This window comes from Sceloporus occidentalis, unplaced genomic scaffold (genome assembly GCF_023333645.1).
Source record: "Sceloporus occidentalis isolate IW3139 unplaced genomic scaffold, rSceOcc1.0.p SCAF_6, whole genome shotgun sequence".
Lineage (NCBI taxonomy): Eukaryota > Metazoa > Chordata > Lepidosauria > Squamata > Phrynosomatidae > Sceloporus > Sceloporus occidentalis.
In genome coordinates, this window is record NW_028316986.1 from 69,872,470 (window position 1) to 69,889,123 (window position 16,654).

Below are 16,654 nucleotides of genomic sequence, written 5' to 3' on the forward strand. Positions count from 1 at the left end.
CTCGTAAAAGAGAGCTGACATCTGGCGTCCCTCAAGGCGCCATTTTGTCCCCCATGCTGTTTAACATTTACATGAAGCCGCTGGGAGAGATCATCTGGAACCATGGAACTCGGTGTTATCAGTATGCTGATGACACCCAGATCTATCTCTCCATGTCTCCGACTGATACAGTGACTAAGGATAGCACCTCTCCTCTGGATGCCTGCTTGGAGTCAGTAATGGGCTGGATGAGGGAAAACAAACTCAGGTTGAATCCAGAGAAAACAGAGGTACTCGTGATAGGTTCCCCAAGTGCAGACAGGGAAATTTGCCATCCTGTCCTGGACGGGGTTATGCTCCCCCTAAAGGACAAAGTATGCAGTTTGGGAGTATTCCTGGATTCATCTCTACAGTTATCATCTCAAGTAGATGCGATGGCGAGGAGTGCTTGGTACCAGCTTCGGTTGATACGCCAACTGCGTCCCTGTCTGGACCGAAAGGACCTTGAAACAGTAGTACATGCACTGATAACCTCTCGCTTAGATTTCTGTAATGCGCTCTACGTGGGGCTACCTTTGTACCAGGTTCGGAAGCTTCAATTAATTCAAAATGCTGCAGCCAGATTGGTCGCCGGAACCTTAAGGTCAGACCATATAACACCCGTTTTAAGATCTCTTCACTGGTTGCCAATTAGCTTCCGGGCTCAATACAAAATGTTGGTTATTACCTATAAAGCCCTGCAGGCCACCCCGTAGGAATGGTTTTGCTCAGTCCCTGAGAACAGCTAATTGGCTACAATCCATGGCTAATATGGTAAGACCAATAATAATAATAATAATAAATAATAATAATAGGATTTATTTATATGCTGCCCAATCACTGGGAATCCGGGCGGCTTACAACAGAGGGGATAATAGACAGTTCCCTGCCCCCAGGCTTACAATCTAAAAAGACACGACACAAAAGGAGAAGGGAATGGTGAGGTGGGGAGGGGATCATAATCTATTGTGTCTATTAATATAATTTGGAACAAATGAAACCCACTGAGGTTGAAGGCAATGTTTCCTTCATCCCATTTCTTTATGGTTTCCAGGTGTCCCATTTTTAAAGGGATGCCTTCTGTCTAGGATTTTAAAATCTTTGTTAGATTGACACAGGATGCTCCAAATCTCATATTTAAAAGTGGTCACCAGCCAGCCTCCCACCATCTTGACCCCTCTGCATTTGGTATGTAGCAAACTTGCCTATTAAATCCCAAATGCTAGTGCACTGTGCTGGGATCACAGCTGGCTTAAATGCTGGGCTTCCTCCTCTCCCCTTTCTTCCAGTTGGCCAGCCAATCACCAAAGTGAAATTGTTATTTTGTGATGGCTGGCCTGTCACTGTAAGATTTCCATGTGCTTTTATGGTTCCTGTGAGATTTGAGCCTGGAGATCTCACAAGAGGGAAGCCTTTCATGAGATATGAAGCAGGCTTACATAGGTGTGCCTCACATGACCTAGCCAATCTACTGTTGGATTATTGTGTCTTGTATTACTGTTTTGAAAGTCTGGCAACCCTTAAGAGTTTAGCCCATGAACAAATAAGCTGGTTTACCTCTTCCGGCTTGAATTCAGGATCCGGAATGCCCTGGATGTTATCATACCGAAAACGCTGCCTATCTACGCAGGATGCTGCTGCGCAGATGCATCCTAAGTGGAAGCCTCGCTCAGCTGGCCAATTTTTGAAGTTGGAAGCTTCCTGACTTCAAAAAAGTGCTGGCTGAGCGAGGCTTCAACCCAGGATGTATCCGGGCAGTGGCATCCTACATAGATAGGTGGCAATTTAGGAATGATCCTCCGGATCTTGAATTCAAGCCAGCAGAGGTAAACCGGCTTATTTGTACAATTACACCAAATGAGTAGTCATTTCCAGTCCTTTTAAACATAATCCTTACACATGATGGAAAAAATGTGTTCCTTCAATCATTGCTGAAAAGTTTAACAAAAATGTTACTCACTCTCTTTGGAAGTCTGTAGCTATAGTGATGTATTTCTCCAATAATTTATAGAATTCAAGGGTATCTTCTGTGCAAACAACTGGTGAGATATTTTGTTTGGAGTGATACTATTAAAGTCCTTGAAAAGAGTGATAATAGTGATAATAGTTTCATTAATGCATGTGCATATGCATTCCTGCTACAATTTTTGTAGCTTCCTGCTGAAGCTACAATAATTGTTTGTTTTATCAGCATAACATTTCTTTTTATCTGTAATTTTCAAGGACTAGAATCTTAACAAGATTTCAGAATGTACTTTTTTTTCCTTTTCAGAGTGATCATGGAACATTTGATGCTTTTAAAAGTGGATTGTGTATAATACTGCATATGCTTGATGATATGTCCCTAAAGGACTTTTGTTTTTCGTTGGCCCTGAGTTTGTAAATTTGGCTCTTTCACAGCTGGGATATAAATTGTCAAAGAGCTATAATTGGAAAGGTTTTAACTTCCAATCCTGTTTTTCTCATGTGTATAATTTGGCATGAAACAATTCCAGAGGGGATGCAGTTGCAGTCCACCTATAGCAGTGATGTATAATTTGAGCCAAACATTATAATCAGTGGAAAGCTGTTGTGTATATGTCATGGGACTTTCCTTGCTTTCTTCCTGCCAGCTGAGGTGAACACCATCAATGAGAGCACAGAGATCCTTCACCTCACCCCTTCAGTCATGACAGAATACATTGGTGACAACACTGAGAAGAAAGCAGAATTCTGTGATCGCTCATGTGAAGAGCTTGGGTCTATGTTTACTGAACTCACTGGATTGCGCATTGTTGTGAACAGCTTAACTGAAAAATTAGAAAAAGTGGTAGGTATGACTGATTTGTTTTATTTTCGATGCTCAGTTCCTCATGCAGTAACCTTCAGTTTGTTGTTGAACTGTCAGATCTGGCCATGGTGACACATACTTTTGTTACATCCCATTTGGACCATTGTAATGTGCTTTACATGTAGCTGCCTTTGAAGAGTGTTTAGAAACTTCAGTTGGTCCAAAGGGCTGCAAACAAATTATTAAATAGAACTAGCTACTGACAGTTAACAAGTCACTTGGAACACTTCAGTGGTTGACAGTTTATTTCCTGGCACAATTCAGTGTGCCTATGACTGATATGGCTCAGGTCCATGTTATCTAAATTCTCCCATATGAGCCCACTTGTCTTTTGAGACTTTGGGGAGGCACTTTTCTCTGTCCTACCATCCTCACAAATACATCTGGTGGGAACACAGGAGAGAGCCTTCTCCATGGCTGCCTTCAGGCTCTGGGACTCTCTTCTTAGACAGGTTAGACTGGCACCCTCCCTGCTCTCCTTTCATAGGAATGTGCAGACGTTTTCTCGCCCGGAAGACCTTTGATGGCTAATTATTGAATGAGAAAAGAGCCTTTCAGAAAGTGCTATACTGTGTAGTTGTTCTTGTTGTTGTTGCTAGTAGTCTTGCTTGTAACTACTTTTAATCCTTTGGTTTGTTTAATTGTGTTTATAATTTTGTATGATATGAATTTTAAACCTGTGTCTGTTTTAATCTTTAGTCTGGCATATTGGTATGCAAGGGGATCCTGCAGCATTTTTTAGACTAACTGTGCAAAAGCTCTAGCAAGACCATTTGTAGACCTGGCTTTCTCAGACATGCATCTAAGGAAGTAAACCATGCCTATGAAAGCTCATGCTACAACAAGGTTTACTGTGTCTGTTTTAAAAATCTTGTACAAAGAATAATAGCAACTGCAAAAAATTTAGCAACTCAGCTAGTTACATGTTCACTGCAGTCTGCCTAGAAGGTAGTCAACATAAAATTTCTCCTGCCTATTGGGTAGCTGTTTAATAATGGGAGTTATATAAAAAGCACGGGTTTCTATATAGAGGGGGCAACAAAGAAGAACATGACTGATTGATTCAACCTCCTTAAAGCCACAAGGACAAAAACGACAATGGTAAGGTACTTTTTTGTATCTACCTTCCAAGACAGCAGATGGAAAGATATTTAACCTTGCCAACATAAAAGCCCTTCTTTGTTTAGGGATGCTCAAATATTCAAAATACTTGGCATGTTTGCCAGTTCTCCCAGTTACCCCAGTAGCAAGATGTGGTATTGATTGGCTTCTATGAGTTTGCAAGTCAATATCTCTAATTCGCTGGGTGATGACAAATTTTGCCTTATTGTAGCCTAGCAAGGATATATAAGTGACAATGACAACCCAATGGAGGACAGCTTCATGGCTAGGGATTTCTTCCAGGTAGAAATAAAAGAATCCTTTAAAATTAACGGAGCCAAACCAACTGGAACAAAAAACATTCTTAATCAAAGGTTGAATTTACGGATCCAAATGCGTGCCTCAACTGATGATAGATCAACTTCTAAATGGAGGGTGCTACAACTTCTTTCACACAGTTAGTCTCCAAGGTGCTATAAGATTCTTTTACCCTCGAGTCCCAGATTGGAAAAAAGACAGGATAGAAAAAAACCCAACCACTATTACTACAGCTCTCTTCCTACTCAGGGCCAGTACACACCGCCATAAAGCAGCGTGCTGCTCGCAATACCAGAGTTAGGGAGTGCGCACCAACCTCACACTCCCTAACTCTAGTCCGTGGCAGTGCAGGCAACAAGGCGGCCTCCCATCCACACAGGGTCCACCATGATGCCGGTGCTGCCTCACAGTGTCCCCACGGCCACGGACGCGACATCATAAGGGCTGAGATGCAGCCCTTATGATGTTGCAGGAAGGAGCTGCATTTTGCAGCTTCTTCCTACACCAGCTCATTCCTGTGGCAACTACATGGCCACAGGAACGATCCTGAGGGGAAAGGGACTGTCCCTTTCTTCTCTTGGCTGTCCAGGTGTCCGGGGGCATGCATTTTGCCACTTCTCCATGGCCCTGAAAATGCCGGATTGGGGCCGCAGGACTACCGATGAAGTTGCCCTGGCCCCAATCCACCGCGAAAAGGGGCAGGTGCAGGCCGCCCATTTGGGGTGGTCTGTTCCGGGCCTGAGTCAGTATGCATGATGGAGTGTGCACTTTAGTTTCTAAAATTCTTGAACTGGCCCTGTAGCATCCTCATTATTTCCAGTCTGCCAGGTGCTTCCTTATGGGATTTATTCTAAATAGCCAAAGTTTGTATCAGCCTGAGTGAATGAAAAGAATGGTGGACTAAATAAGGCTTTGGTCTGATCCATCAGGGCTCTTCTTATGTCCTTATGTACAATATATACTTGACTGTAAGTCGACCTCATGTATAAGTTGAGGGCAGACTTTGGGGCCAAAATGATGGCTTTTGATATGATCCATGGATAAGTTGAGGGTAAAACTTAGGGGCATGTAACAAAGAAGGTAAAGGGTGAAGCAAAGCAGAACAATGTCAAAGAACAAAATTCCAGCAAGCATAACTGTTTTTGCTGGATCGATGAGAGAGCAGAGGAGGATCAGTGCTTCCAAGACAGATTACACTCTTTCCTTTCACCAAGGGATGGTTCCTTAAAAAAAGAAGGGGAAAAAAAAGAGTTCAAGTACAGTACTTACACTGACCCATGGATAAGTCAACTCAGGTTTTTGGGTCAATTTTTTAACCAAAATTTCTAGACTTATACATGAGTATATACAATACTTGAAAGAAACAGTGACATAGTGCACATCTATCTGTTTGGAGGTATGAGATTTCAGTCTAAAGGGGGGCAATCCCTACAGGTAGACTTTATATGTGCACATGTATCAGCATTGGTAAAATCACACAAAAAGAAATAATTGTACTTCCTTGTTTCTTTCTTCACTGTCTGCTACAAATAAAGTTTCCCATATTTAAAATGGTTCTGAAGTAATCTGACGTCTGTTTCAGGAATGAAGTTATCTTCCGTATTAAGGGAGATAAATTTTTCTAGAAGAAAAGCTTTTCAGTAGAAGTTACTGTGTCCTTTGTAAATTTGGCCAGTACTGACTGCATTAGCTGACAAGTTTGCACCTAGAGGAAAAGTGCAGTCAATGGATTGTTTGCTTCCTTTTTAGCCAAAATACCCATTGACTAAAAGAAATTTCTTTTCCAAGTGTTTTAACATAATAATAATAATAATAATAATAATTATTATTATTATTTGTATACCGCCCTCTGGCAAACCAATCCGGGCAGTTAACAACAGTAAAATGTAAAATATGACAATTAAAAACCCTTTATCCCTCCCCCCCCTTAAGACAGTATTAAATAGTATAACATATTAAAAACACAATATCAAGCATAAAAACAGCAATTAAAACTAAAAACCCTGATATCCCTCTGTTGATCCTCAACCATCACTAAGATGGGGCCACGGGAGGAATGAGGGAATCAGGGAACCTGGGAACCTGGGCCGGGATGGTTAATCTGGAAAGGCCTGCCGGAAGAGATCCGTCTTGACCGCTTTTTTAAAGCTGTCTAATGATGTTATCTGACGGATCTCATCTGGCAGGTCGTTCCAGAGTTTGGGAGCGACAGCAGAGAACGCCCTCTGGGAGGTCGCTGCAAGCCTAGATTTTAGAGGCTGCAGTAAATTCCTCCCAGAGGACCGGAGAGCGCGGGGAGGATTGTACGGGAGGAGGCGGTCCCTAAGATAGCTTGGACCCAAGCCATTTAGGGCTTTAAAGGTGATAACCAACACCTTGTACTGGGCCCGGAAGCTGATAGGCAGCCAGTGGAGGGACCTCAAAACCGGAGTAATGTGGTCCCTCCTAGATGTACCTGACACAAGCCTGGCTGCCATGTTTTGAACCAGCTGTAATTTCCAAGTCAAGCACAGGGGTAGCCCCATGTAGAGTGCATTACAGAAGTCAAGGTGTGAGGTTACCAGTGCGTGCACAACCGTCTCGAGATCCCTTACTTCCAGAAAAGGGCGCAACTGGCGTATCAGCCGAAGCTGATAACAGGCACTCCTGACCGTCGCATTTACCTGATTTGTCATCAGGAGTGACGAGTCAAGGAGCACCCCCAGACTGCAAACACAGTCGCTGGAGGAGAGTGTGACCCCATCCAGGACTGGAGGTTGCAACCCAATTCTTGGTTTCGGGGGCCGCTACCATGAGCACCTCCGTCTTGTCTGGATTCAGTTTCAATCTGTTTTTCCTCATCCAGCCCATTACCGCCTGAAGACATTCATTGAGAGAAGAGATGCCATCGGAATTCGAGGCCGACGAACGAGATACGGAGAAATAGATTTGGGTGTCATCAGCGTACTGATAACAGTCCAAACTTAGAGGAAGCAGAGTTTCATACTTGTCTGTTTCTGGTGCATTTGCACAAAGGTTACATTCAGGTTTTTATGCTGGAAGGTGCATGTTCATTCTGTTAAATCAATCAAAATAACTTGTACCTCCACTCATCTCTCTGTTTCATTGCACAGTCTGAAGTGAATGAAAAAATTGTGTCAGAATTGCTTGGCCCCAACAAGATTCTGAAAAACCAGTCGGCATGCTGGCAAGATGGTCGTGAATTTGCAAATAATTCACAATGGGTTGTGGACAGCTGCACAAAATGTCACTGTCAGGTGAGACTTCAATACAGTTTTTATATCATATACCATTGCTCTGGCATTTAGACATACATAGTAGGATTTTTTAAAAATCTGCATCAATAGTCTTTATCAGTAGATAGTGAAAAACAGGCTGGACCCATTTCCTTCATTTCTTTCTTCTGGTCTTTTGGCTTGTGTATCACTTTCATATGTGGACAAAGGAATTTGGACATATATTCTCAAGTATTGTAGTTGGCCTAAATCTACAGTGGGACCTTGTTATCCGCTGGGGTTTGGTTCCAGGATTCCCCGTGGATAACAAAATCCATGGATGCTCAAGTCCCATTAAATACAATGGTAAGGTAAAATGGTGCCCCTTATATAAAATGGAAAATCAAGGTTTACTATCAGGAATTCATACTTTTTTTGAATATTTTAAAGCTGTGGATGCTTGAATCTGTGGATAAAAAATCCGTGTATAAGGAGGGCCGATTGTATTTGTTACTCTTGATTAGAAGCTTAAATATCCTGAAGCCACTAGATCGTGTCTGTTTTTGGCAGCTAAGCAAGGTTAATACTTGGATGGAAGACCAGCAAAGAATACCAGGTTCTGTAGGCTATTTTTCAGACGAAGGAAATGGCAAACCACCTCTTAATTAGGCAGACCCTCAGAAATGCTTGGGGTTGACATGCAACTTGGGGGTCATACATACAAACAACTAGAGCAGAATAAATGGAATTTATATAAATGTGGATTTACTAAGTTCCCATCCCTTTAATGGATCTACTCTAGTTAGGATTAACTATTTAATTTAGATGTTTATCTTTGATGGCTATAAGTATAGGCTGTTAGCCTCCTTGAGTCCCAGTTTTGAGAAAAGTGTGAGATATAAATAAATATAATGATGACAATGATGATGATACCCTAAGCACTGTGCTTAGAACTGAGTTGACTGATAACTTTGTCATTTCAAATATCCCTTATATGCTAAGCTACCATAAAGAAAGATTCATTCCGTACCAGCAGTATCCATTAAAGGGATGGGGTACTTGAGTATGGAAAAAACTTATGATCACTATGAGTCAGGCAGGTGAAACTCTGAGGGCACCAATATTAAGAACTCTAGTTAGCTATTTCTTGTACTCTATTGTACCCTACCTCTGCTTTGCTCTACAGTGTGCCTGCTCTGTTATATGTTTTGCACCTCAAAGATAAGCTGAAATGTCAAACACAATTCCTGCAATGATCATTTTTTTCTCTCAATTAGATGAATGTTCTATTGAATGGTAGGACACTTGCCTTATGTATTCTTTGAATAATGGTTGCATTTCTGTTTTCTTTGCTTGTAGAATTCCAAAACAATATGCAATAAAATCACATGCCCACCAGTACACTGTGTCAGTCCATCATTCATTGATGGCGAGTGTTGTCCTGTTTGCTCCCACTGTAAGTATGACCTACAAAGACAGTTGCATGTAGGGTTGCAGCAAGATTACCCAGAACCTGGGGGTACTTCATGCTTTTGGCAAACAACATATCATATTAGAGTATATGGAACACTAATATGATCAGTGAATTAAATAGGGTATTATAGGTGCTTTACAGAGCGCCCAAAAAGTGCTCTGCCGGTGCCCGTGTTTGCTGAGCGAGGGAGCCACAGCGAACAAACCGCGCGGCTCCCCCACACAGCAAAAAGAACCCACAAAAAGTGGGTTCTTCTTGCGATGCAGTTGTGACTGTTGACCAACTTGTCTGGGGCTTCTGGGATCTGAAGACCAAAATAAATGGAGGACTAAAGCATGGGAACCACTGGATTAGACCATGTCCAGCTCCATAGCAAGGAATTCTGACAATAGCCTTCCCCCTTAGACTTTGTAAGCCAGTGTCATGAATGACAAAGGTGAAAGATTCTATGAGCACTGTCCTCCGCTAATGTGAACTGCACCCTTCTGGTGCACTGGTTAAATGCCTATACTGCAGTCACTCACTCAAAACCATAAGGCTGCGAGTTCAATACTAGCTGGGGCTCAGGCTTGACTCAGGCTTGCATCCTTCTGAGATCACTAAAATGAGTACCCAGCTTGGGGGCAATTAGCTCACACATTGTAAACTGCTTATCAATTAAGGACAGCTAAAATCAGGAGAAGTAGTATTTTTAGATTCCTACACTAGTGGCAAATATTCAGTAGACTTTCACTTGTAAATACTTAACATGACAGTGCATTTAAGTCCTTCTATGTGTCTTCTGGTTGCAGCTGATGACAGTGAAGAAGGCTGGTCTCCCTGGTCTGAGTGGACAGAATGCTCTGTCACATGTGGATCTGGAACACAGCAGCGAGGGCGCTCATGTGATGTCACCAGCAACACTTGTCGAGGCCCCTCCATTCAGACCAGGACCTGCTCCCTTGGCAAATGTGACAATCGTAGTAAGTGCTCTCATATCTCTGTTTTTATTTGCAACGTCTCATTTAATTGCCAAACAAAACAAAAACAAACCTGGATTCAATCTTATGTGGAAAAGAAACATTTCTATATTTTGTTAGGTTCATCAGGTTCATCAAACTTCTTTAGGGTTCTCTAATGTTGTCTACAGTGAAAATAAGCAGATAGAATGCAACTGACAAGTGAGGATATAGATGTATAACCTGCATGGAAATGTTTGTTTTGACATACCCCAATTCTGTTCAGCTAACTTTAAATCTTGTGACAAGCAGACACTTGAGTACCTTGCTATGGGATGGCTACATATTTGCATGGGCTGAAAGGAATGGGTGGAAAGCTATCATGGATTGTACTGTATATTCAATGGGGAATTTGTGTTAGAGCCATTGGGGCAAGCACTTCAATTGTCATTATTATTCTTCCTTTGACCAGTACGTCAAGATGGTGGCTGGAGCCACTGGTCCCCTTGGTCTTCCTGTTCTGTGACCTGTGGAGTAGGCAACATAACTCGCATACGACTCTGCAACTCCCCTATCCCACAGATGGGTGGGAAAAGCTGCAAAGGAAGTGGCCGTGAAACCAAAGAATGTGAAGGGCCACCATGTCCAAGTAGGTTTTCTGTTCTGAACCCCCATTTCATAGTATCATTTGTCAGGAAAAAAGAACCTGTTCTGTAAAGCAGAGGTTAACACCTTTCTTCCCTATGGTACCAATTCTGGTTTACTTGGAAGTGCTATCTGGCCTTCTCATTGCCAATCCAGAGATGAATAAAGTATAGCCAAAGGAACCTATGGTAAAAGAACTTGCTAGTAAGTCATTTTAAGTGGTCTGTTCTACTGATAAGCTACTCCTTATTCTTCATTAATTTAATATATTTTATACTATTTACCATATTTAAAATGATATTGGAAGCACATCTTGAAGGAGGGGATGAGGAAGTTCTGTTACATAAATGGAGGGTCACTTGTACACTGTAGGATTTTAACCTATGAGAATAATCTTTGAACTGTCATGTTAGGAAAAACAGTTACTGACAAGGCTACAAATCAATTAACCTGTCATATAAGGCAAGGTAGGCAGAAGCTGTATGCATACTTGCTAGGATGTTGTGCCAGCACAGAGGTCAGATGTTCTGCCACCTACAGGTTCCCTGTGATGATGGTTCTAAGATTGTGCTGTAACTGTGATTGGCACCTTGCCACATTATGGAGGTCTGTAACTGCACAAAGCCAAGGACTATTACAACACTATTGTTGACCTTCAGTGCCAACATGGGAAGTTCAGAAGGGCTGGGGCTAGAATACATGCTACTATACCTTCCCCATGTACAAATATTCAGGGGGTGTGGCTGTGGGCAGGGGACAAAATGAGACCACTGCCCCCAGTAAGAATTCTGCCCCCCTTCTGATAGATATAATTCCATTGTCACAAATCGTTATTTAGATTTAAGAACACTGTGTGATAAGTGTGTTCTACTAAGGTGAAATGCAGCTTCATATTTTAAATTAGCATCAAAATTATAATAATAAGATTTATTTTATTTATTTATATTTTATTTATATTCGGCCTTTTCCTTGCAGAATCAAGGCAGATTACAAAACAAAGGCATCAAAAATACAAAATACACCAACCATCAAAAATCACAGCAATATTATAACAATAAAGTAATTATACAAAAAATAAAAAAATACAGAGTACAAGATCCAAATTACATAGCACAATACCTACAAAATGAGAACCCCAGTGTTTGTATTATATGTTGGTGTCATATTTCATAGATTTAAATAAAGATGGTCTGAAACTACTACAACCTGAACATTTACACATCTTACAGTCCATAACCCCTTTATCCAAGTTGTCTCATTGAAATGAGTGGGATTCCTTAAGTAAGTGGATTTTAGCCAACATAGTTAAGGTGATACCTTGAAAATGAAGCAGATTCTTTTGAGGGGATGGAGGGTTTCCAGATTACTTGCTTGGCTACTAAGAAGATTTGCATTCACTGAATTAATGAAGTGATTGTTGGCAGTAACATCTTGAATTGGATGAATGACATCACCATATGTGGTTATTATCCTTACTTAATTGTGCTGTATTATTCATGTTAATTTTTCCTGTTGTTTGGATTCTTCCAGTTAATGGCCGATGGAGCCCTTGGTCTCCCTGGTCTGCTTGTACAGTTACATGTGGAGGAGGGATTCGTGAGAGATCTCGTCTCTGCAATAGTCCAGAGCCTCAGTATGGAGGAAAGTCATGTGCAGGAGACACCATACAGAGAGATATGTGCAACAAGCAGGATTGTCCAATAGGTGAGTTTGGAATGTATTGGATAGTCATCATATTTGATTCAAAATGGCATAATCCAGTCATTATACTTCATACATCAGCCCAGTGTGGTGTCCCAAGCCTGTCTGGAAGACTGTCTTAAGATTTTTGGAGGACTCCAACATTATGATAGAGCAGATGATTTCCTCAAAATAAACTCAGTCTAACTTTCATATGTACTTCATTCTCATTGCTATGCTTTTGTATTAGGATATTAATTAATTTCATTCCCACAGAGGGTATGAATAATGAATAAAGATTCAAAATAATCCAGTTCTGATACCTGGATGCATGATGATGCAGGCAACCTGTGGGATTTCCTCTAGGATGCTCTGGAGATCCTGGAGGATGGTGTCATTGCCATGCTTCTGGCTATCAGAATGTAGCTGGAAAATCCTCAGATGCTTTATGTCCTCTCTGGCCACCACAGTGACTTTCTGGAGTGCGTGTGCAGGAAAACGGTGAGTCTCTAGTGGTGGAAGTGAGGAAATATGGTGTAGTTATGCAACGTCTTCTCAGTGCAGAATCTAAAGGATGGGGCTTCTTGTCAGCACCTGGACTTGGCTAAGATTCTCCTCATTAGGATTTCCCAACACTCAAGAAGCCCCCTTATATCCCCCTCCATCCAATCTTTGAATATTCTTTCCAGCCCTACTTTGTATTACATGGAGTATACCTTTTCAGTAGCTTATTTTATGTGAAATAGGACAAGGAAGGGAAACCATGGAAGGCTAGCGAGGCACATCAGCCCTCCAGGAAACATTTTGCTCTGTAAAGCCCCCAAGACCCCCCTGGAGTGTGTGTGGGGCATTTTGACCATGTTTTTAGTCACACCTGGGTCACTTTACACCAAGGAGAGGTCTTTTTTACTTCATGTTTTTAACATAGCCTCTGGGGCCTAAAACATAATATTCTTTAGTTGGCAGTTAGAATATTTGGGTGTTAAAAATGGCGGATTGGTGCTTTGGATTTTTTTCTTTGCAATTTTTTCAAACCATGGAGGTGCACTTTGCCTAAGCCTGAAAGACAGTAGTGGTTAATAAAGCAAACTATATTACAACCGTGTTATGCCTAAAAATATTAAATTAATAAAACAGTCTTTCTTACATGAATGGCATAAATAAAGGTGCATCTACACTGTAGAGATAATGCACTTTGACATCACTTTAAGTGTTATAGCTGCATTCTATGGGATCCTGGGATTTGTAGTTTTACCTGGCCTTTCACCTTCTCTGCCAGAGTGCTGGTGCCCTACCAAACTACAAATCCCAGGATTCTGAAGGATGGAGCCATGGCAATTAAAGTGGTGTCAAACTACATTATTTCTGCAGTGTAAATGCACTCTACATGTTCTTTCTCCTCCCTCTATAGATCACCACAGCTAATGCTCTTTCATCCTGTTTTGGCAGATGGATGCTTGTCGAATCCTTGCTTTCCTGGAGCAGAATGCAACAGTTACCCTGATGGTTCTTGGTCCTGTGGTGCATGCCCTGCTGGTTACCTTGGAAATGGAACTTTCTGTGAGGACCTTGATGAGGTAGATATGCTTCCTGTTTTTATGGAAATGTAGCTTCAGCCCCACCCATAGAAGCATTTTGTTGTCTGTCTTTCCCAGTGAGATAACTGTCATTTTTCTTCAGCTATATTTATTTTTGTTTTTTCCCCCTCCCCTGGCAGTGTGCAGTAGTGCCAGATGTTTGCTTTAAGTTAAATCAGAACCACCGTTGTGTAAACACAAATCCAGGATTCCATTGCTTGCCATGCCCTCCACGCTACAAAGGAACCCAGCCATATGGGGTGGGCCTAGAAGCTGCCAGGACAGAAAAACAAGTAAGTACAGTTGAAAGAAGGCCAGTGGCCAATAGCAGAATGGAAAATGTGATGCATCTGGTATAAAAATGTGGTACAAAGAGGCTGAAGATGTGTTCATCCTAAAGACTCATTGTTTTAGAGAATGAAGAAGAACAAAAGCCAAATTTCATGTTTAAAATAGGGAACACCATTCTCCACAAAACCAGAGTAGCTTAGAAATTAAGCTTAGTGATTTTTAAAGCAAATATAGGGCAACCTTAACATTGGGTAAGCAGTTGACTGAGGCAGCAGATGCAGAGGAATGTGTGAAGCTGAGGTGTGGGGTTGAAGGACAAATCTAAGGAATGCTGTGGATATTGCATTCTTTGCGTTCCCAGAATTCAGGAGGGCCTTTGACAAGGTCCCCCATGTCGTTCTTGCAAAAAAGCCAGTAAAATGTGGGTTAGACAATGCAACTGTTAAATGGATTTGTAATTGGTTGACTGGCTGAACCCATAGGGTGCTTAGCAATGGCTCCTTTTCATTCTGGAGAGAAGTGACCACTGGGGTGCTGCAGGGTTCTGTCCTGAACCCTGTGCTATTCAACATATTTATGTTGATGAAAGAATTAGATGAAAGACTTAGATGAAAGAATAGGGGGCATGCTTATAAAATTTGCTGATGACCCCAAATTAGGACAGGATGAAAATTCAAAATGACCATAACAGATTAGAAAACTGAGCAAAGCTAACAAAATGATTTTCAACATAGACAAATGTAATGTACAAAAAATAAAATAAAATAAAATAAACGCATAGGTATAGGATGGGGGGCACTTGGCTTAATGAGACTACATGTAAAAGGGGTCTAGAAGTCCTCGTAAACAATAAGTTGAACATGAGTCAACAGTGTGATGTGGCAGCTAAAAAGGCCAATGCAATTCTAGGCTGCATCAAAAGAAGTAAAGTGTTTAGATCAAGGGAATTAATAATGCCATTCTATTCTGCTTTGATCAGGCCTCACTTGGAATACAGTTACACCACAGTTCCAGAGGGATATTTAAAAGCTGAAGCATGTCCAAGGGAGGGTGGCCAAAATGGTGAAGGGTCTGGAAACCATGCCCTATGAGGAGAGACTTAGGGAGCTAGGCATGTTTAGCCTGAAGAAGAGAAGGTTAAAAGGTGATATGCTCGCCCTGTTTAAATATTCGAAGGCATGTGATATAGAGGATGGAACAGTTTATTTTCTGCTGCTCCAGAGAATAGGGCCCAGAACAATAGATGCAAACTACAGAAAAAGGTAAACCCATTGAGAAGGTTGTCAAGTTGTGTCTGACCATAGGGGTGGTGCTCATCTCCATTACTAAGAGAGCCAGCGTTGTCAGAGACTACTCTGTGATCATGTGGCCAGTATGATTGCACAGAATGCTGTTTACCTTCCCACTGGAGTAGTACCTATTTATCTACTTGCAGTTTTATGTTTTCAAACTGCAAGGTTGGCAGAAGCTGGGGATTAGGAATGGGAGCTCACCAAGCATGTGGTACCTGGGCCTCGAACTGCCAATCTGCCAATCTTGAAATCAACAGAGTCAGCATCTTAACTACTTGAGCCACCGCATGATGGGGTGAAAGACATTCCGCCTAAACATTAGGAGGAACTTCCTGACAGTAAGAGCTGCTCGACAGTGGAGCACACTCTTTCGGAGAGTGGTGAAGTTTCCTTCTTTAAAGGTCTTTAAACAGAGGCTGGATGGCCATCTGTCAGCGGTGCTTTGATTGTGAGTTCCTGCATGGCAGAGTGTTGGATTGGATGGCCCTTGTGGTGTCTTTCAACTCTATGATTCTGTTATTCTACGTGAAGGGTGAAGTTACAGTATTCTCCAGCTTTATGCCCTAAGCTAGTTTGCTGATATCACTAGTGCTGAAATAAGATTTGGTTCTCAGTTTACTTGGCTTCAGTATGCAGCATGGGGCACAGCCATTTTGTCTTTTATTGCAGGGAGCTAATAAAGAAGTTGCTAAGTGCTGATGGAGATGGACAATAATTTTAGCCCTTAAGCCTCAGAGTCCTTATTACTTTCATATCTGGAAAGTCTTGCACGTAAGAACTGGCACCGTTAATATAATGGATACATTTTATGAAATTGTTTGACACAGCCAAGTGTCTGTTTTCATAGTTTCACAGTTCTGGTTGACATAGTTCACAGAGTGTAAATGGAGAATATCCATTAATATTAAATTATTCTTGCAAAGTTGTCAGTCAAACAATAGCAATATAGAAGTACCAGTCAGGACTCCTTGAAAGGAAATCACAGTCCATTAGGTTGTCTCTAAAGCAAAGGCAACTAACTGGCTGGTTAGGTGCTACATCTGGAATTGCTGCAGAGGAAATGGGTGGGATTGAATGCTTCTGTCTCACTGTAAGTTTATGTTAATGACATCCAGAAGTTTGCAGATGCGAGAAAGAAATTTGTGAAGTAATGTATAATTCTACTTAAGGACCTTTAAAAAAAGTAAATAAAGATTTATTCATAATGTCTCCATTGACAAATGTGCACAGCTGACTTGCTCAACAAGCAAATGTTTCTTCAGTTTTTGGCCAAGA

General features: G+C 41.5%; 1 protein-coding gene across 1 annotated transcript in view; it reads left to right on the forward strand.

Moving 5' to 3' along the window:
* The window catches only part of THBS2 (thrombospondin 2), a 61,576-nt gene that overhangs the window by 17,416 nt on the left and 27,506 nt on the right, over positions 1-16,654 (forward strand). Inside the window, exons 5-12 of the mRNA XM_089528414.1 lie at positions 2,631-2,827; positions 7,381-7,524; positions 8,842-8,938; positions 9,748-9,918; positions 10,367-10,543; positions 12,070-12,243; positions 13,669-13,796; positions 13,937-14,089. Of these exons, the coding sequence (XP_089384540.1) occupies positions 2,631-2,827; positions 7,381-7,524; positions 8,842-8,938; positions 9,748-9,918; positions 10,367-10,543; positions 12,070-12,243; positions 13,669-13,796; positions 13,937-14,089 (1,241 nt within the window). The remainder of the gene's footprint in view (positions 1-2,630; positions 2,828-7,380; positions 7,525-8,841; positions 8,939-9,747; positions 9,919-10,366; positions 10,544-12,069; positions 12,244-13,668; positions 13,797-13,936; positions 14,090-16,654) is intronic.